Genomic DNA, 21,234 nt, shown 5'->3' on the forward strand with positions numbered 1-21,234 from the left:
ACTGGCCTCAGTCTTCTCCTTTTCCCCCATTTAATCATTTATTTTACAAGACCATTTTTTTTCCAGTTTAATGAGACACAGACTCTCAACTTTTTATTTAAAACAGAAATGCAGTAGATCTGTAAGCTAAATCTTTTGCCATTCATATGGAAACAAATATCAGTAATCCTCTTTGGTCTAAACAAAATTTCATAATTATTTATACATTTAAAAATATATATTGTTTCAAATATTGTTAGTGGGGCAATAAATCATAAAGAGATACAACCAGTCAAAATTAGACTTTTAAAGAATTACTCTCAACGACATTACAACAACTCCAAAGTCCAGGGATCTTATAAGACTAATTTATTAGGAACAACATTTACAAAGATAGCTTTTTAATGCTGAGTTGTACCTGATTTAGTGCAGTCAGAAAGAAAGAAGCAGCATTTTTCTCCTTACTTTGCTGATCTGTCAGATTTTGCTTAAGTTAGGAGAACCTACAATTTCAAGGCTAGATAACTGGAATTCCATGAGTTAACACAGAAAGACAGGAGAAAGGCAGGGAAGTTCGAAACTCACAATCTGGGGGGAAATCAGCAGAGTAAGATTATTAATAAGTGAAATGTTGGGCATATGATTTCTTAATTTCCATTAGTTACGCAAATTTTTTATTGTTAGTATTTAGATTAGTGTTTTAGAATGTTTTGTAGAGACTGAAAAGCAAATAAATAATTGCATTAGTATTGTTAAGTATCAGTGTTTTCTGTTTGACAAATAATCATAGAGCTGTGTTCTCGGGCTGCAATAACAAAACAGCAGAGACTGAGCAGCTGAAACAACAGAAATTTGTTTCTCACAGTCTGGAGGCTGGAAGTCCAAGACAGAGGTGCCAGCAGCAAGAGTTTCATTGTGAGGGTTCTCCTCTTGGCTTGTAGGTGGCTGCCATCTCTCTGTGTACTCCCAAGCCCTCTTGTTTGCATGCACAAGGAGGGAGGGAACAAGCTCTCTGGGGTCTCCTCCTATAAAGACACCAACCTTAGCAGATCACAGCCCCACCATCACTTCATGTAACCTTCGTTACTTTTTTAACAGCCCCAGCTCCACACTATAGGTTGGGGCTTCAATATGGGAATTTGGGGATGAAGGGTGGGATGCAAACATTCAGTCCATAACAATGGCCCACCAAACCATGAAAGTAAATGGAAAAAAAAAATCATAGTTCAAGAATGACATAAAACTTCACTAGGTGTGTTACAGAGCAATGCATAGAACTAAACTGAGAAGTTAAAAACATAAGCTCATTGGTTTTTAAAGACAATCTTTCGGTTCACGTTAGGGCTGATACACACCTTCAGAACCAGATTTTGGTCTCTAATATTATCTTCCACTGAAAGCCAGGGCAAACAGGTTTCTGTTCATTTCATTTTGGCCTATAATTTCTCTTTAAAGTGACCATTAATGTTCACTATCACAATTAAGGCTTCGTCTGCGCCATTCTGAGAACAAGCTCTGAAGATCACAATTTTAAAGGATTAAATATTCACAACGGTATTCTTTGTTCTGACAAAATTATTAATCTGACAGTGACTGAATTATCTTCAGACTCTCCCAAGCACTAAATGGATACAGCAAAGATGAATGTGAAGAATTCAGGAACAATTGCTTCTGCTATGGCCTGTAAGCTCCTAACAGACCAGGCTTCTGCAGAAAACAATTCTGGACAAATTTTTAAAAACAACAAACTACATGAAGGGACTTAAAAAAAGAAGCCCAGCCTTGGAAGAAAGAAAGGCCACACACTGAGTTTCTTATTTTTATGGCTTTTACCCAAAGTGCAAGACACAGATCTGTGTTGTGCAGGGCAGCTAAAGTTCCTTTAGAAAGCCACCATCTTTCTGGCTGAAAGAGTCAGGGGTCAGAACGGGGGCAACCACCACTGCCGAAAAGAGTTGGGTGAGGAACCCTGAAAGGAGAGCCAGAAATGGGGGAGCTCCAAACTCTTTGTGTCAGCTCTGTCCAAATCTCTGACTTGTAAACTAAAAAGAAAGGTTTCTACCATCAGCAGACCGTCACCCATAGACATTTACAGAGCATTTTGGGTTGGAGTTCTTCCTAATGGCCACCCTACAGAAAAATATATAGGTGTTGTTTTGCCCTGGAAGCCAGACAGATCAGAATATTGGGTAAGATAGCTGGGTCAGTTGTCCTTGGATGGATCCCAAACACTATGTTCCTTTCCAGGCCTGAGAATCGCCGGACACTGTCCAAAACAATGTGATCACCCAACATATCACATGCATCTCTGAGCTGCACAACCCTTTTCTTCCTCATTGCTTTCAAGAGCTCATACTTATAGCGTTCCACTTCTTTTGCAGTGCTGACAAGCACAGCAACATCCTTTGGAGAATAGCCCCTTTCAAAGAAGAACCTGCAGGTGTCTGCCACAAAGGTCACTATTTGCTCCACAGTCAAGTGTTTCTTAATTTGTAAGGTTCCCTGAACACCCTGGGACCATTCAGCTTCAAGAAGTACCTCAAGGGAACCAGGGGGGATGTTAAATGAAGGATTATTTCTAATTACTTGCATTTCTTTTTGTAAGTACTTGGCTATTGGATCTGCATTGCGAACTATTCTGGTGAGCTCTTCTCTTGGATACTGGTCTGAGAGAAGGGGGAGGCCACTGCAATTCAAGTGGCTGGTCTGAAAGTAGTCCAGAAAGATCCAGAGAATTCCTGGGCCATCCTTTGCTCTCCGAGTGATGGTTTTTGCCTTCCCATACCAGTCCCCATCCTCAGAACGGAAATTCTGAGCTTCGTCAATGACGATGTGTTGAATGTGTCCAAACTTTCCTTTTATGAAAGTTTTCCGGGTCTCTGCTTGGCAGATATTTTTATCACTGCAAAAATTAAAAGAACACACTCAAGTTTTATCCAAAAAAAGCAAGGGGAGAAAATGAATGTATCATGTTCCTCTGAGCACAGTATGTTATCACAGATGATTTTACCACTCAATTCTCAAGAAGGAAGGTGACTTAGCAGAAAAAATTAAACCCAGATTAAATAATACTTAGAGACATAAGATCCAACTGCTTACCTGATAAAGTTCCTCAGAGGCTGGTTTTCACAAATGTAAAGAATTCTCTTTTCCTCACAGTGAAACACATTCCTGATCTTCTCCATGATCTTCATGGCCATGATGGTCTTCCCTGAGCCAGGTAAGCCGTGGACAAACAATTCTCTGTTCTTGCGGAGGCTTCTGGAGAATATCTCATACTGCTGGGCTGTGAGCAGATTTAAAACCTCACAGCCGAGCTGGTCACTCAAGAGAGACCTGAAGCCGAGCAAGACAATCACGAGGGACTGCAGCAGGGCTTCCATGTGCTGGGTGCCTGCAAGTCTATAGGACGCGGGGTAATCCATCGGAGACACTGCAGCCTCCAAGGCCTCTGCACTGTTCTCAGGACTCAGGCAGAGGACCTTGGCCCTGACACACACCTTCCCGGTGTAGCCCCCCACGTTCACCAGGTTCTGCTTCAAGGTAAAGGCGGTGCGAGTGCAGTAGTCCTGGCCCTCTGCATCCTGCTCCCTGAGAACAGTGTAGAGAATGGGGGTGCTGTTCTGTGCTATCAGCAGAGCATCACAGATGACTCCTGGCTTCTCCTGCAAGTTCAGGTCCACAGCCCAGCTTCTAGAGAGGATCACAATTCCCTGGGAGAAAGGTTGCATTTGCTTGTTTATTAACTCCTGTAGTCCTTCGTGCTCTGAGGTCAGGTCCCTCCAGAGGGACTCCGGAGTATATCGCAAATGTCCTGGTGGGACTGTATGTGAAAAGAATGATAAATTAAGGGAAGAGAAATAACCCTATTGATTATGATGACTAATTATAATTAACTAATTGATTAACTGGATTATTACTTATGAAAGTTTCAAATATTATTTTATAAATATTAATTATAAAGGAAAAGAACGCTTGGAATACCTGGTATACTTCATCTAAATCCATGTGTTTTTTAAAAGTTACAACCTTGGGAAATTCCTTAACCTAAGACTTTGCTGTCTCATCTGTAAAACAGAACTAAGAATAGCACATTTCCTATGAGGAGGAATAAATGAAATAACATAAAATGTTTGGTTCATTGTAGCTGCTTGAGAAATGTTGGTTCTCTTCCTCCCCTTTCTACTTTCGAGGTACCTGAATCTCAAAATGCCCCATTGCTGGGAGTAGCAGGAGCCCCTCCCCCGGCCCCAGGAAGAAGGTATTCATTAACTCCATATTTGCGGGGCAGAGGGAGTCATATTAAAGCCTTTATTGGCAGCGAATTTCCTGCAGTCCTGGACTAGAAGATCCTTAAAGCTATCTCTCCTGAAGCAGAATTCTTGCATCACTTAAAGATCAACATATGGCTCCCCACTATCACAAAAGTCTTCCCTTTGTCACACACAAACAAGAAATAATTCTGTGACATGAGAATATACTTGCATTGGAGGATTATGAACTTATTTCAATGATCATGGGTTCCAAAGTTGGGGGGAAGATAACTATTGTCCTGTTGTGGTAGTGTTAGAGTACAAACCCAAATCAAGATTTGCAGTGGTAATTTCAAATGAAATTACCCAGATTTTATTGGTAATTGTTTATTGTTCATTGTTGCTGGTGCTTTCTCTTTCGTACCAGGTGCTCATACAACTTGATTATGCCTGCAACCTGGATGACAGTGAGTAGGAGATGGCATCTATCATGAGACACATCCAGATTTTAGAGATGTTAAAATATAGGGGGAAACACACATCTTAGAATGGATAAAATAGGATAACTGAGCATATGTTTAAAATGAAGCTTTGGAAACCAAAGAAATGTAAAATAAGAAAATACACCATTTGTTGATTGTACCAGGGAATTTGCACATATCTCTGGTCCTCACAAATTTTCAAAGGAATATATATTTATTCCCATCTTCATATGAGTAGATAAGGACTCAAAGAGGTCAAGTGAGAGCTGGGTGCAGCTACTCAGGAGGCTGAGGTAGGAGGATTGCTTGAGCCAGGGAATTTAAGGCTGCAGTGAGCTATGACTATACCACTGCACTCCATCCCGGGCGACAGAGCAAGATAGTGTCTCAAAAAATAAAAAATAAAAGAGATCAAGTGACTTGCCCAACATCACACCACTAGGAAAAGGCAGGGCCAGAGTCTGAACCCAAGTCTCTTGGACATCAGATCCTCTACTGTTTTTGCCCTGCCCGGCAAGTCACAGACTACTCCTGCCTGATAAATGGTAAAAGTCACTAAAACACTTGATATTTATTTACCTCATTATTGCATAGGTCTTCTTTTTCTTTAATTGTATAATGGAACATGCTTCTGAAGGAAATTATGGGAAGATCAGAAGTGTCTCTTTCATTTCTTTGATATTCCACATAACAGTAATGATAGGGACCAGACTAGATGTTCAATTAATGCCACCATTCCAGGTTCACCAGAGTAGTCATCACTCTCCATGTGATTTGAGGACTCTGTGCCTTTGCACAGGTTTGCTCTGAAACTCTGATGTCTTCTTCCACCTTGATCACTTGATAAACTCCTCATCCTCCCCAGAACTCCCATATTCATCCTTCTGTCCTTGGAGCTCCCACCTCGTATCCATTCTGGGAACTAATTTCAACCATGGATCTAGGGAATCTTTAGAAACAGCAGTTAAGGGTCCAGGGCAGTTGTTCTCAAACCATAAGAAATCAATCAGGTGAGGGAGCCTAAAGGTTTAGGACACCAAGAGGAAGAACACTGGGGCTGGCTGATTCTGATCTGCTACACCAGGCCCTGAATATCTTTAGTGCCAGTAACCCCATTACAGACAAAATTTCTATTTGAGACAATCATTGCATTTCTTCCAAGAGAAGCACTGACAGCATTGAATCCGAACCTAATTTATTGTCAATCAATGCTAATAATTAATGTGCTAAGAACATCTTTATTGTTTTTTTAATTTTTTTATTATTATACTTTAAGTTCTAGGGTATATGTGCACAACGTGCAGGTTTGTTACATATGTATACGTGTGCCATGTTAGTGTGCTGTACCCATTAACTTGTCATTTACATTAGGTATATATCCTAATACTATCCCTCCCACTTGTCCCCTCCCCACAATAGGCCCCGGTGTGTGATGTTCCCCTTCCTGTGTCCAAGTGATCTCATTGTTCAATTCCCACCTATGAGTGAGAACATGCGGTGTTTGGTTTTCTGTTCTTGCAATAGTTTGCTGAGAATGATGGTTTCCAGCTGCATCCATGTCCCTACAAAGGACACAAACTCATCATTTTTTATGACTGCATAGTATTCCATGGTGTATTGTGCCACATTTTCTTAATCCAGTCTGTCACTGATGGACATTTGGGTTGATTCCAAGTCTTTGCTATTGTGAATAGTGCTGCAATAAACATACGTGTGCATGTGTCTTTATAGCAGCGTGATTTATAATCTTTTGGGTATATACCCGGGTAATGAGATGGCTGGGTCAAATGGTATTTCTAGTTCTAGATCCTTGAGGAATCACCACACTGTTTTCCACAATGGTTGAACTAGTTTACAGTCCCAACAACAGTGTAAAAGTGTTCCTATTTCTCCACATCCTCTCCAGCACCTGTCGTTTCCTGATTTTTTAATGATTGCCATTCTAACTGGTATGAGGCGGTATCTCATTGTGGTTTTGATTTGCATTTCTCTGATGGCGAGTGATGAAGAGCATTTTTTCATGTGTCTGTTGGCTGTATGAATGTCTTCTTTTGAGAAGTGTCTGCTCATATACTTTGCCCACTTTTTGATGGAGTTATTTGCTTTTTCTTGTAAATTTGTTTGAGTTCTTTGTAGGTTCTGGATATTAGCCCTTTGTCAGATGAGTAGATTGGAAAAATTTTCTCCCATTCTGTAGGTTGCCTGTTCACTTTGATGGTAGTTTGTTTTGCTGTGCAGAAGCTCTTTAGTTTAATTAGATCCCATTTGTCAATTTTGGCTTTTGCTGCCGTTGCTTTTGGTGTTTTAGACGTGAAGTCCTTGCCCATGCCTATGTCCTGAATGGTATTACCTAGGTTTTCTTCTAGGGTTTTTATGGTTTTAGGTCTAACATTTAAGTCTCTAATCCATCTTGAATTAATTTTCATATAAGGAGTAAGGAAAGGATCCAGTTTCAGCTTTCTACTTATGGCTAGCCAATTTTCCCAGCACCACTTATTAAATAGGGAATCCTTTCCCCATTTCTTCTTGTTTTTGTCAGGTTTGTCAAAGATCAGATGGCTGTAGATGCGTGGTATTATTTCTGAGGGCTCTGTTCTGTTCCATTGGTCTATATCTCTGTTTTGGTACCAGTACCATGCTGTTTTGGTACCAGTACCATGTTGTTTTGGTTACTGTAGCTTTGTAGTATAGTTTGAAGTCAGGTAGCATGATGCCTCCAGCTTTGTTCTTTTGGCTTAGGATTGTCTTGGCAATGCGGGTTCTTTTTTGGTTCCATATGAACTTTAAAGCAGTTTTTTCCATTTCTGTGAAGAAAGTCATTGGTAGCTTAATGGGGATGGCATTGAATCTATAAATTACTTTGGGCAGTATGGCCATTTTCACCATATTGATTCTTCCTATCCATGAGCATGGTATGTTCTTCCATTTGTTTGTGTCCCCTTTTATTTCACTGAGCAGTGGTTTGTAGTTCTCCTTGAAGAGGTCCTTTACATCCCTTGTAAGTTGGATTCCTAGGTATTTTATTCTCTTTGAGGCTATTGTGAAAGGGAGTTCATTCATGATTTGGCTCTCTGTTTGTCTGTTACTGGTGTATAAGAATGCTTGTGATTTTTGCACATTAATTTTGTATCCTGAGACTTTGCTGAAGTTGCTTATCAGCTTAAGGAGATTTTGGGCTGAGACAATGGGGTTTTCTAAATATACGATCATGTCATCTGCAAACAGTGACAATTTGACTTCTTCTTTTCCTAACTGAGTACCCTTGATTTCTTTCTCTTGCCTGATTGCCCTAGCCAGAACTTCCAACACTATGTTGAATAGGAGTGGTGAGAGAGGGCATCCCTGTCTTATGCCAGTTTTCAAAGGGAATTTTTCCAGTTTTTGCCCATTCAGTATGATATTGGCTGTGGGTTTGTCATAAATAGCTCTTATTATTTTGAGATACATTCCATCAATACCGAATTTATTGAGAGTTTTTAGCATGAAGGGCTGTTGAATTTTATCAAAGGCCTTTTCTGCATCTATTGAGATAATCATGTGGGTTTTGTCTTTGCTTCTGTTTATAGGCTGGATTATGTTTATTAATTTGCGTATGTTGAACCAGCCTTGCATCCCAGGGATGAAGCCCACTTGATCATGGTGGGTAAGCTTTTTGATGTGCTGCTGGATTCGGTTTGCCAGTATTTTATTGAGGATTTTTGCATCGATGTTCATCAGGGATATTGGTCTAAAATTCTTTTTTTGTTTTGTCTCTGCCAGGCTTTGGTATCAGGATGATGTTGGTCTCATAAAATGAGTTAGGGAGGATTCCCTCTTTTTCTATTGATTGGAATAGTTTCAGAAGGAATGGTACCAGCTCTTCCTTGTACCTCTGGTAGAATTCGGCTGTGAATCCGTCTGGTCCTGGACTTTTTTTGGTTGGTAGGCTATTAATTGTTGCCTCAATTTCAGAGCCTACTATTGGTCTATTCAGGGATTCAATTTCTTCCTGGTTTAGTCTTGGGAGAGTGTAAGTGTCCAGGAAATTATCCATTTCTTCTAGGTTTTCTAGTTTATTTGCATAGAGATGTTTACAGTATTCTCTGATGGTAGTTTGTATTTCTCTGGGGTCAGTGGTGATATCCCCTTTATGATTTTTCATTGCGTCTATTTGATCTCTCTTTTCTTTTTTATTAGTCTTGCTAGTGGCCTATCAATTTTGTTGATCTTTTCAAAAAACCAGAACATCTTTATTCTTAATATCTGGAATCTATTTGTAAAACTATAAACATAATTTGTTTACCACTATTAATGTTCAAAATCTAATAACAATAACAATGTTCCAAAAGTGAAAAATGTCATTTAAAAAAAAAACTTTGGTTAATATATTCCTGTACCAAATACCCAAACACTCCTACTCCCATTTTCTTAATTTCCTGCCTTCCCAATCTCACCCTTCTCCCTTATCACAGACACTTTTAAGTTTCTTGCCTACTCTTCCGAAATTGCTTTATGCAAATACAAACAAATATTCTGCCCTTTCTTTCCCAACAGGTAGCAAACCACTCAGCAACTACTTTTCTTCACTTAGCAATGTATTGTGGAGATCTTTCTGTATCAATGCACAATTTCTTATTCTTTTCTTACAGCTATCTAACACAGATATGGATGTACCATATCTTGCTTGACCAGTCCCTATTGATGGGCCCTTTAGTTTTCCCCCCAATCTTTTGCTATTATGTTAACACTACAGCGAGTAACCTTGTATGTCTGGTATGTATGCAAGCATATGTAGCATACACACACACACACACACACAAAATAAAATCCCAAAAGTTAAATACATTTGTGATTCCAATATATTAATATATTGCCAAATTGTCCTCCAATGGAGTTGTACGAATATGGACTCCCACTAGCAATGTACAAGAAGGTGTGTTTCCCCACAATCTAGCAAATAAGAGATAATGTCAGGTTTTTTCATTTTTTAACAATCTAGTAGATGGAAATAATATCTCCTTTTAATTTACATGTCTCTTATTTTGATTAATATTTAGCATCTTTTCAAATGTTTCAGAGCTGTATGAATTTTATTTTCTCTGGACTATCTTTGTTGATTTTTCTGTTTGTGTGTGTGTGTGTGTGTCTGTGTGTGTGTGTGTGTCCTTATCAACTTCTGGAAGCTCTTTATATATTAGAGACACTGGTCCTTTGGTTGTGATATGGGTTGCAAATATTTTTTCTACTTGGTCATGGTCACTTGACTTTGTTCTTAGTGGCTTTAGTCATGCACAATACTTATTTGTATGCAGTGATATATATCAGTCTTTTATGGTTCACAGATTTTGAATCTTGATATTTTTAAGTCTAACGCAAAAATTATAAAGATGTTTGCCTATGTTTTCTTCTAGAACTTTTCTGGCTTTTTGTTTTAAATTCTTGATCCATTTGGAGTTTATATTAGTATATGAAGTAAAGTATGAATTCATCTTTTAAAAAGTTAATTGCCACCAAGCTACCCTATATATTTATGAACATTTCTGTTTTTCTCTACTTATTTGCAAGGCCAGTTTCATGATAAACTAAATTTTAATTTATGTTTCTGTGTATTTCCAGATCCTACATTCCATAACTTTGGTCTAATTACATGCCAATACAACTCTTTTTATTACTTATATATATATACTAATTACATGCCAATACAACTCTTTTTATTATTTATATATATATACTATATATTTAAATATATATAAATAATATATATTATACATAATATAAGTATATAACATATAAATATGAAATAATAAAATAAAAATGTATACTTATTTACATAATATATAGATATATAATATATTTTTTATATCTATATATTATAGTTATATAATTATATATTATATGTATTTATATATCTATAAATAATATATGTTATTTATAGATAGCCTCTCTTGTTTTTCAGGTTTTAATTTTCCACCTGTTCTTGCTAATTTAGTTTTTATGTTTAGATTTAAATAATCTCTTTTAAAATTGATATATAAAATAATTTCAGAATTGACAACTTTGTGATGATGATTCTTCCTTCAAAGTACATAACATTCCCTGATTCACTTATGCTTCTGTGTCCTTCAATATTAATTTAACTTTTGCTTTAGATAGGTTTATTGCAGATATTTTACCTTTTTGTTGTTATTGGAAATTGGGTGTTTTCTTTCATTATACGTTATATTAAAGATACTGAATTCTGCATATTAATTTTTATAGTTGTTTCTTATAATACTAATATAAGTACTTATATTCATTCTGAATTCTTTTACTGTTTACAGTAGCTTTTCATTTGATTCTCATGAGTTCTCCAGATATATAGTCCTATCTTCTTCCATTTAATCCCTCTAATTTCTTTCTCTTATCTAACTGTATTGGTCAATTAATATGACATTGTACTTGTAATATGCAAGTGGCTGTTTTGTTCCTGAATTTAATAGAATGCCTATAATCTCTCCCAATTAACATGATGTTCTTGGTGGATATATATACATATATATATGTAAATATAAATATAATATTAAAGCACTATTTATAGGTTACTGTTTTGTTGAGGACCTTTAAAAAAACAACATGTATTGAGCTTTACAAATGCCTTTTTGATGTATTAGAAGACAAATATATAATTTATCTGCATAGATACATAGAAATGATGAATTACATTAACTCTCCAAATGCTGATACATCCTTGTATTTCTGGAATTCTGTCTTTGCATCCTCATTAATAAGTAAGATTAGTCTGAGTTTTCCTTTTTCTTTTTTTTCTATCTTTAACAAGTTTTATAATTACTATTTCTCACACTTAAAAAATAGCTTAGGGTTGGGCACAGTAACTCATGCCTATAGTCTCAGCTTCTCAAGAGACTGAGGTTAGAGGATCACTTGAGCTCAGGAGTTTAAGGTTGCAGTGAGCTATGATCACACCACTGCACTCCAACCTGGGTGACAGAGCAAGACCCTGTCTCAAAAAACAATGACTTGGGAATTTTTGTTATTTTTCTATGAATCTAGAACAATGCAAATAGTCTAAAATATGCCTATTCTTCAAAAGTTTGGTAGAAGTTTTAGAAAATTGATTTTTTTAATACCAGAATAATAGGCTGCTCCTCTATGGGCATATAGCTTATTATTTTGTCTTAGTTATAATTTATTCCATGGTAATAAGCTCTACTAAAATGAATCTATTGAGCTTAAAAAATGATTAGCAGTGCTTAATAGGTTTACTCTTAGATTACATTGTTTATTGTGGACAGTTTCTAAAATATAAGTTTGATATGTAAATGAATGCAAGGACCTTGGATAAGGGAAAAAATGAAATTGTAATGGGAGCAGTCATTATCTATTAATTTAATGATCCTTGACAGATATTTACACATATATAGGACACTTATGTATCAATTATAGTGCCAGATAAACCACTGACTTACTGCACAGATTTAAGCAAGTGGTTTTCCCTCTCTGGGATTCTACAAAGGAGACAGCAATGGATTCCTAAGCAAAGCCTATCATGGGAGCAAGGGATAAGAGTAGAGAAAAGGCATTGACCTTGGTCCTGAATTATTGTGTTTGTGCTGCTACATGATTGTCCTAAACCCAAAACATGGGAAGAAATGCATAATCCATCTCCATTTTAAATGTTTTGTTTTCCATCTTGACCTAGATTTATATTCTTTTCTCATATTTACAACCACCACTCCTCTGGAAAATCTGGCAAGGGTAGGCAGTTTTTTGGCTGCTCTCTGGTGCAGTGTATAACTAGTTTGACTAGATAAAAGTTTTCCAATCTAGATTAGCATAAAATCGTGAGGGTAGTTTGAGAAAAGTGCATATTGCAAGCCACTCTTCCCAGGTATTCCAACTTGTTATGAGTGGAGGAGGAACTCAGATATGTGTCCTTTTAAAAATGACCAGAAACACTGATGATCAGCCAGAGTTGGGAACTACAAGAACAAATAATCTTTAAGGGAAATAATGTTCCTGGATTCTATGTGTGGTACTGCCTTAGCCACTGGGGTCAGTGAGGGTTCATTTCTAAACCACTTATCACCAAGAAGATTGTAACATCATCACGTCTTATCTATGGGTTTGCAGAGCACTTTCAGGACTTTACAAAACAAATAAAACAGTTTAATCTCCCTTTATCCTGACATAGAAACTGGCTGGTGTTGAGAAGACAAACCATAATTACCTGAAAATAAAAGTTGCTGGAGTTCCTTTTTATGTTGAAGGCCTTTCTTGGAGTACACCGGTCTGCTAAGGGGAGGCCCACTAGATAGACTCAGCTGACATTCAAAATCTTCAGACAACTGTAGAAGATCTTAAGAAAGAAAATTCACATTATTCTGACATGTTAATCTCTTCATACTGAAAGAGGCCTTATCAGTAGGTGGAATGTGTGACTTTCTAAAAAGTGTGACTTGAGAGATAATATCAAAATAACTCTCCACTCACTCTGTCTAGATAAGTGCCTTTATTGCATATCAAGGTTGCCAAAACCCACCCTGAAAAGCCATTATTTGGAAGTTTAAATGTATTTCTCCATTCAGTATAATTCTTCGTTCTCTGTATCAGGACAGCATTTTGTTTGCACACCTCTTGTGATACCTAGCACATTCTTTTAGTACTGCTGTCTGTGCATGTATCTTATTTTACATCCCCTCTCCAACCGTTACCACCTCTCCTGAACCCAACTCTCATCCCTGTTAAATATCATCTCATCACTGATTTGCAATCACCGTTACTCACACTTAAAAAATAGCTTAGAGCTTGGGCACAGTAGCTCATGCCTGTAGTCTCAGCTACTCAAGAGACTGAAGTGAGAGGACCACTTGAGCCCAGGAGTTCAAGGCTGCAGTGGACTATGATCGTGCCACTGCACTCCAGCCTGGGCGACATTCTGACACCTATGCTTATTCCTGATGTTAAAATGAGACACTGTAAAATCAAAGGACGTTATAGAGTGCATTAACTTTTTCATGTGCTTTGGAGATTGGAATCGGCTTTATAACATCTCCTTTCCAAGTACACATCCACTTTACTCAGAAGACTGTGTCCCAGTTTTTATGTTCTCTCTGTATTTCTACAGGCTTAGGGTGTTCTCAGGTGTTCCAGAGACACTGAGATAGCCCACCAGCCTGCCAAATTATAGCATGATGGGGTATATACAGAAATATGTTTGGGAAGCAGTAGTGATGCAAGGCAAGAAATATTTCCAACTGTTAGGAGCAGAGGGGTAGAGCAGATTATAGCTGCTGGCATAGAGCATAATGGGTACATGGTGATGAGTGGAAGAAAAGGCAAAATATCAACAGGATAAACAGAGACACAGAACAATATGAAAGGGTGCTGAGGACAAACCTTGAATACACCTCTATCCCCATGACCCTCATCACCCTGAAATACTTTCTGTTCTTTTGGTTTTGAGACAGGGTCTCACTCTCACCCACGCTGGGGTGCATTGGTGTAATCATGGCTCACTGCAGCCTCAAACTCTGGGGCTCAAGTGATCCTCCTACCTCGGCCTCCCAAAGTGCTGGAATTATAAGCGTCAGTCACCACGCTTGGCCCTGAGCTGCTTTCAAATTTTCCTGATCTACAAAATCAACAATGTCCTCAAGGATCAAGAGATAAACTACATCTTAATTTAGGCAGGGTACTATTATGAGGTGATAGCAAACTTCAATCCAAAGGGTTTGTTTTTTTTTTTAGACAGAGTCTCCCTCTATCACCTAGAGTGCAGTGCAGTGGCACAATCTCGGCTCACTGCAACCTCCTCCTCCCAGGTTCAAGCAATTCTCCTGCTTCAGCCTCCCAAGTAGCTGGGACCACAGGCACGCACCACCACGTTTGACTAACTTTTCTGTTTTCAGTAGAGACAGGCTTTCGCCATGTTGGTCTTGAACTCCTGCTCAGGTGATCCACCCACCTCGGCCTCCCAAAATGCTGGGATTAGAGGCGTGAGCACCGAGCCCAGCCCAAAGGACTTTTAATACTTCAAACAAGCAACCCCAGAAAGTAGTACTATGCTGGTGATGGTTTGATAAACAGATCTAGTTGAGAAGAGATCCCTCGTTCATAGCCAACTGCCAGTTTCGGTGTTATAAATCTTCCCACCACAGACAATTTCAAGCTCCTGATGGATTATCACTAAATACAGCGTTGGAAAGCAATGCACAGTAGCACTCCATTTTATAGTATTACCACCACAAAGATACAATAGATGTAAATTATCTCTCAAGCAAAGATAATGGTAAAATGTAGCAAATAATTAGGAAGTGGTGAGTTTGAATTTATTACATTTGTTTCTGATACAATTTATTTAGGTGCAAGAATATAAAACCTAATTTTTAGTAATAACTGTGTTTAACAACTACCTCAAAAATTCCTGAAAATTTAATAATTGATTCTAAAGCCAGTAAGAGCCATTCCAGTACACCACTGCAAGGGTGGCCATTCTCAAATAATTTTCTGTTCAGTTACGAATGTAGAAAATCACCACTTATAGACATGTGAGTTAGGTTTCTAATCACCCAACAAAATTTTCTCATGTATGAAAAGTAGGATACTTGGGGATTCAAAATAAAGTGTTTGGTGGATGTAAGATATTCAAAGTCATAGGCAGCAAAGGAAAATTTAATATGGGAGGTCCCAAGGATGTAGAAAGGACAGGGAGGGAGGAGCTTTCTCCCTCTTACCTGGGTCTGTGTCTGTCATCATGCCTACCCATTTCTCAGTTGTCAAGCTGCAGACGTACTTGTCCTCCACTATCCATGAATTGGGAGCTTCAGAGAACACTGCACAGCAAAATGGCTCTACTCTGATCATACAAGCATAACCATGTAGCTCTCCCTTAGCTAACACATCCACAATTTTGAGTGTGAAGGTTATCTGGCACTGGGCTTTGCAAAAATGAACACAAGGTAGTTTGTGTATTGTTTTTACTATTTCACTTCTCAAAGAGTCAGGGTTAACATTTTCTTTTGCACATCCCAGAACTTTCTTACTCTTATCATCCACTCCAATAAAAAGATAGCCTCCATCAGTGTTTGCAAATGCAGGGACGTATTCTGGAATTATCTTTTTTACATATTCTTGGATGCGTTTTGTAGAGAACTGTTTAAACTCTACTGATTGAGACTCAGGAAAAGGTAGGATTTCACCATATTCGAGATAGTCTTTTTGGAAAATTGGGTCAGCAGGATCTGAGTTACGGAGCTCTTGGTGTATACCCTTGTGAACTTTGTGAAAAGGTCCTTCTTCCAAGATTTTTGCATTTTTCTTTTTCTTCAGGAAACAAAATGCCTCTCTTGAGTTCATGAGAAGTATAGATGTCTGAGATCTACGGCGTAATGAAGAACAGAGGCTGCAAAGGCGGGGCTTGACAGAGCCATCTTCAGATAAAAGGCCACTGCTCCAAGATTTAACAAAAATGTAAAAACACCTTCCTTGTTGCTTGGTCTCAAAGAAAGCCTGCAAATCTGAAGACTGAATAAGGTCTCTCAAAGACATTTCTAAATCCAGCCCCATGTCCACGAGATGCTCATCCTTCTTGGCCATCCGAATCACTCCTCCTCCTGAGTTTAATAAAGCACATGCAGCCCGTAAAACTCTCTCCTTCTCTTGGTCTCTCTGAACTTTCTGCAGATTGTTTCTGTTTTCTTCTCCAAGGGTCACTTCTCCTACATTGATGACCAGGTCTGGGTAAGACGGTTCCACCACCAGGGAGCACTGATTTGCCTCCATGTTGAACTCACAGCTGAAACTATTAGAAGACATGAATTGTTACATGCATGCAATTCATTTATTAATATATTATTTTCTGTCTAATATGTGCTGAGAGAAGGCAATAAACTAGCAAGCAAAACAGGAGCAATCCCTTCTCTTTAGGAGGAGAATGGTTGGCAAGGAAGGGTGCTAATGAAATTAGCATTTAACATCATGTATTATATGAGTTATGAGAAGAAAAATACACTAAAGGGGTATCTAAACGAATCTGGAGACGATGGTTCAACAAGACTTCCAAGGCAAAGGTGACATTTAATCAAGACCTGAAGGATGCCTTTGAATTGGCCGGGTGAAGTTATCAGCATTGAAGAATGGAAGCGGTGGATCACATGAAGGGCATGTGTACAATGGAATGAGACTATCTCAGTTTAGATTGTTGATGTTCCAGTGAACATTGACTTTAGGGGATGAGTAAAAGAAGACAACATTGAAAAGGAGACTGTAGAAAGGACTGACTGTGAAAAACCAGAGGTAGGAGAAAAACCAAGGGTATATGGTATTAAGGAAGCCCAAACAAAATCACCTGCGCAGAGGTCTCAGATCTATGATATAATGAAAAACGGAGGCTGCAAAGGTGGGGCGTGACAGAGCCAAGGTGTCTAATACTGCTGACAGGTACAGCTAGGTGATGACTCGAACGTGTTATTAGGTTTAGTAAAATTAAGGTTATTGGTGACTTTGAAAAATGCTGTTCAGACACCTGGGCAGTGGGCACCAGGAGGCAATAAATCACAGGCTAAGGTCTTAGAGACTAGAGTTAATGGAGATGGCTTGAATTCCACTTGTCATTAAACGTATTGTAACATTAACCTAGATATTTAATCTTTCTAACTCTGTTTTCTTACCTATAAAACATGGTGCATCCACCTTAATATGCCTGTTATTATGAGGATTAATTGAGAATAATTCTCAAAAAGGATTTAACACTATGCTTTGGTTCACAGGTGTTTAGTAAAGGAATCTATATTAACTGTCCATTTCACAATGAGTCAAAGAATGAATGCGAGGTTAGGAAATAGTATCACCACATATATACAACTTGTTCACTATATGAAGCTATAAAGGAGAGAGGTAAAAAGAAATGTAGCTGGAGGAAAAGAAGAAGCTAAAGAATTTTATTAAGATGGGAAAGGTCTAAACATATTTAGATGGGAAGAAGCTAGTAGGGAAGTGAAAATTTAAAGAGATAGAAGGAAGTTAGGATGATTGAGACAGTGAAGGCCCTGAAAAGGGAGGTAAGGAAGGAAGGTGATCCAGGATGCAGAAGAAGGTCAGGAGGAGGAGAAACGGAGATAATTGGCATGGGCAAAAGGTAGGCGTATCGCTTTGGTGGGAGGAAGCTGAAAGAGTCCCCTTCTGATAGCTTCACTTTTCTCTTTGAGGTAGAAAATAAAGTCACTCCCTGAGACAGAGGCACTTGGTATAAAAACAAGACAAAAACATTTTGTGTGTGTGAGATGGGGTCTCACTCTGTCATCCAGGCTGGAGTGCAGTCACAGCTTACTGCAGCCTCAAACTCTGGGGCTCAAGCAATGCTCTCACCTCAGCCTCCCGAGTAGCTGGGACTACAGGCGCACAGCAACTATACCCAGCTAATTCTTAAAAAAAATTTTTTTTTTGTAGAGATGGGGGTCTCCCCATGTTGCCCAGGTGGGTCTCAAACTCCGGCTCAAGCAATACCCCTGCCTTGGCCTCCCAAAGTGCTAGGGATTATAGGCGTGAGCCACAATGCCCAGCTGACAAAAACATTTTAATAACAGAACAGAGACAGTTTGAAACAGACATTATAAAGAACAAGATAGATATTTGACATGGGAAACAAACAACTTACAATGAAAGATTAATACAGCAGACAAAATAAGTAAATCATATCTTCAAGCATAAATATAGATAAACTCACAAAGCATGATAAATTTTAAAAGCAGGTTTGCAGAAGATAACACACAATAGAATAGCATTTAGATTAAAATATTTTAAAAACCATAATAAATATGTTTATGTTTCGTAAAAGGAGAAAAACATCGTGAATAAAAATGCACTTTTTTTTTAACAGAGGTTACAAATAAGTATGGAAAAGAATGAGATTAGAGAATTAAGAAACCTTTAGCTGTACATACAATGCTATAAGTTCAGAAGAAAAAGCACCTGTACTAAATACATCTCAGAGGTGAGTGGGACATAAATTTTTGTTGTTTTCTTCTCTTTGCATTTCTGGAATTCTGAGTTATTACAACATTTTTTAAAAGTCATCCTCTTTCGAATTAAAACGGTAGTCGGGGGAAGGGTAGGATTTTATCACGGAAGTAACTGAAATCTGGACTACGCATTCTAAGACAAATAGGTCAGGGAGTGAGGGTGGCAGGGATCTCATTGACAGGAACAAAGTAAAAAGGTGAATGGATTGTAGGTCTCAATAAGGGAAATAAAAAAGAAGGAGAGTGAACTTTGAAATAAAAATTACGAATAATCAAGATTAAGAATTGTTCAAAAAGATCAATATAATCAACAAATAACTGATATCATTATTTGAAAATTATTATTTAAAATGAAATTGTAAAAAACCAGTACAATCAACAAATACTTCACATCATTATTTGAAAATTGTTTTTTTAAATAAATATTTTAAATATAATCAACAAATACCTTGCATCATTATTGGAAAATTATTAAAATAAAATAAAACTTAAAGCAATCAGTATATTCATAACCTATTTTGAAGTCATCAAGGATATATACAATATGTAGAAGCAGACTATCACAGCCTTATTTTCCCTTCCTACAAAAATCCATCCTATACTAAAGGCTTGAAATTACAAGTCTGAGTGGGTGCTAGTAACTCTGAACAGATAGGGTGGATGTTGATGCAGGTGACAGAAGGAATGAGACGACTGAGGTATGAAGACATTTAGAAGACATTTGTTAGATAAAAGTCAAGGCTGGGCCAGGTTCGGTGGCTCACGCCTATAATCCCAGCACTTTGGGAGGCTGAGGCAGGCAGATCACTTGAGCCTAGGAGTTTGAGACCAGTCTGGGCATCATGGTGAAATCCCGTCTCCTCAAAAAATACAAAAATTAGCCAGTTGTGGTGGTGCTCACCTGTGGTCCCAGCTACTCAGGAGGCTGAGGTGGTAGAATCTCCTGAGCCCTCGAGATGAGATTGTGGTGAACCAAGATCGTGCCACTGTACTCCAGCCTGGGAGTCAAAGTAAGAATCTGTCTCAAAAAAAAAAAAAAAAAAAAAAGGAAGGCTGGTGGCACATCCACATTCTTACCATCTTGCCTACTTTAGACCCTTGCCTACAAATTTATATTTCTCAAAATTCCATTCTGCATTCCAAGACCATTGAAACATTTTTATCAAGTTATTTGTAAAATACTCCTTTTGATATATAGGGATTTCATAGTTAAATACTTTCTCTGCCCCATAAACTTTATTGTCAAAGCCAATAGATGCTGATAGTTTTTCACTGGCAACTGTATTTAAACAGCAACTCCACCATCTGCTTAGATTCTTTTGCAGGCAAAAAAGGCTTAGAGAGCTCTATCCCTAGCTGTTTCCTTAGGATTAAAGGAATTATAATCAGCATCACTTGCACATTCTTTGTAAGGTAGAGATATTGTCCCATACAAATTTGAAATCCTAAATAAAATTAAACTAAGTTAATAAGAAATTAAGAATTAAGAAAAGAAACTCAGGACACTTACCAAAGCACTTCAGAAACAAAAGCACCTGATTCTAGTCGGTTTACAGGATAACTTTCTCAAACCTTTCAGTGCAGCCAGTGTTCCCACCAACACAGTGAATTAGCACCACATGCTCTCTTTCCACCAAAAGCAGTCCTGAAGGCTCTGTATACAGAAACCTATGTAGACAGAGGTAGCAGAGTTCAAGGATTAAGACTCAGATTTCCTAGGTTCAAATCCCAGTTCCACCATTTATTAGCTGTATGGTTTCCATTTATTAGCCGTATGATTTCCATTTATTAGCTGTCCCCATTTCTCCCCATGCCCCAGGGGTCCTGTAGGACCCCTGATGGAACAGTGAGTCTGACATGAACACGCGGGGACAACCACCCCCAAGCAGGGGGCTGAGTGGGTGGCATCTGTGCATTTCTCCCCTGCCAGGAAGGCTTACCTAATTTGCTCAGCAAACTCCCTAAAAGGTGAGGAATTAGCCTGGGAAAACTTTGCAATGTCAAATTGTCTAGTGGTGCCCAATTTTCTGTATGCTTCTGGATGGTTCTTATTTTTTGTTTTACTTCCCCTTTCCTTCCATCCTCCCACCCATCTCCCCTAGATCACAGGGGATTGGCTAGCCTCAGATAGAAACTGAACAGAAAGGGAAATGGGAGGGCAGAACAAGGTGGTGTAATAGAAGACTCCACCTACCATCCCCCTTCTCCTACAGTGACCACGTGGTGCAGAGAAATCTGTGTGCTTGGAAAGGGAGGGCACAGCGATTTTAAGACTTTGCATTGAACTCAGTGCTGCCCTGTTACAGTGAAAAGCAAAACCAGGCTGAATCCAGCTTATACCTGCCCATGAAGGCAGAATTTGGACCAGCCCTAGTGAGATAGAAATTGTCCATCCAGCAATTGAAACCTGAGTTCCAGCAAGCCTCGCCACTGTAGCTGAAGTGCTATGGTGCTCTAAATAAACTTGAAAGGCATTCTAGGCCATAAGGACTGAAACTCCTAGGCAAGTCCTAGTGCTGAGCT

The 21,234-nt window shown here is 38.4% G+C and overlaps 1 protein-coding gene across 2 annotated transcripts; it reads right to left on the reverse strand.

Annotated features, from left to right (window-relative positions):
* Positions 1 to 63: 63 nt before the first annotated feature.
* On the reverse strand, positions 64 to 20,749 carry SLFN11 (schlafen family member 11). Of its 2 annotated transcripts, XM_050762316.1 has the most exons (7): positions 20,652 to 20,749; positions 20,222 to 20,379; positions 19,613 to 19,729; positions 15,427 to 16,493; positions 12,921 to 13,049; positions 3,079 to 3,802; positions 64 to 2,881 (listed from the first exon to the last, which is right to left on the reverse strand). In XM_050762316.1, the coding sequence occupies exons 4-7, from the start codon at positions 16,472 to 16,474 to the stop codon at positions 2,110 to 2,112; spliced, it is 2,673 nt and encodes an 890-aa protein (XP_050618273.1). In that variant the 5' UTR covers positions 16,475 to 16,493; positions 19,613 to 19,729; positions 20,222 to 20,379; positions 20,652 to 20,749; the 3' UTR covers positions 64 to 2,109. The 2 variants fall into 2 exon arrangements, with proteins under 2 accessions (XP_050618273.1, XP_050618275.1); XM_050762318.1 differs by lacking the exon at positions 19,613 to 19,729.
* Positions 20,750 to 21,234: the final 485 nt, after the last annotated feature.

Source organism: Macaca thibetana, chromosome 16 (genome assembly GCF_024542745.1).
Source record: "Macaca thibetana thibetana isolate TM-01 chromosome 16, ASM2454274v1, whole genome shotgun sequence".
In the NCBI taxonomy this organism is placed as follows: Eukaryota; Metazoa; Chordata; class Mammalia; order Primates; family Cercopithecidae; genus Macaca; species Macaca thibetana.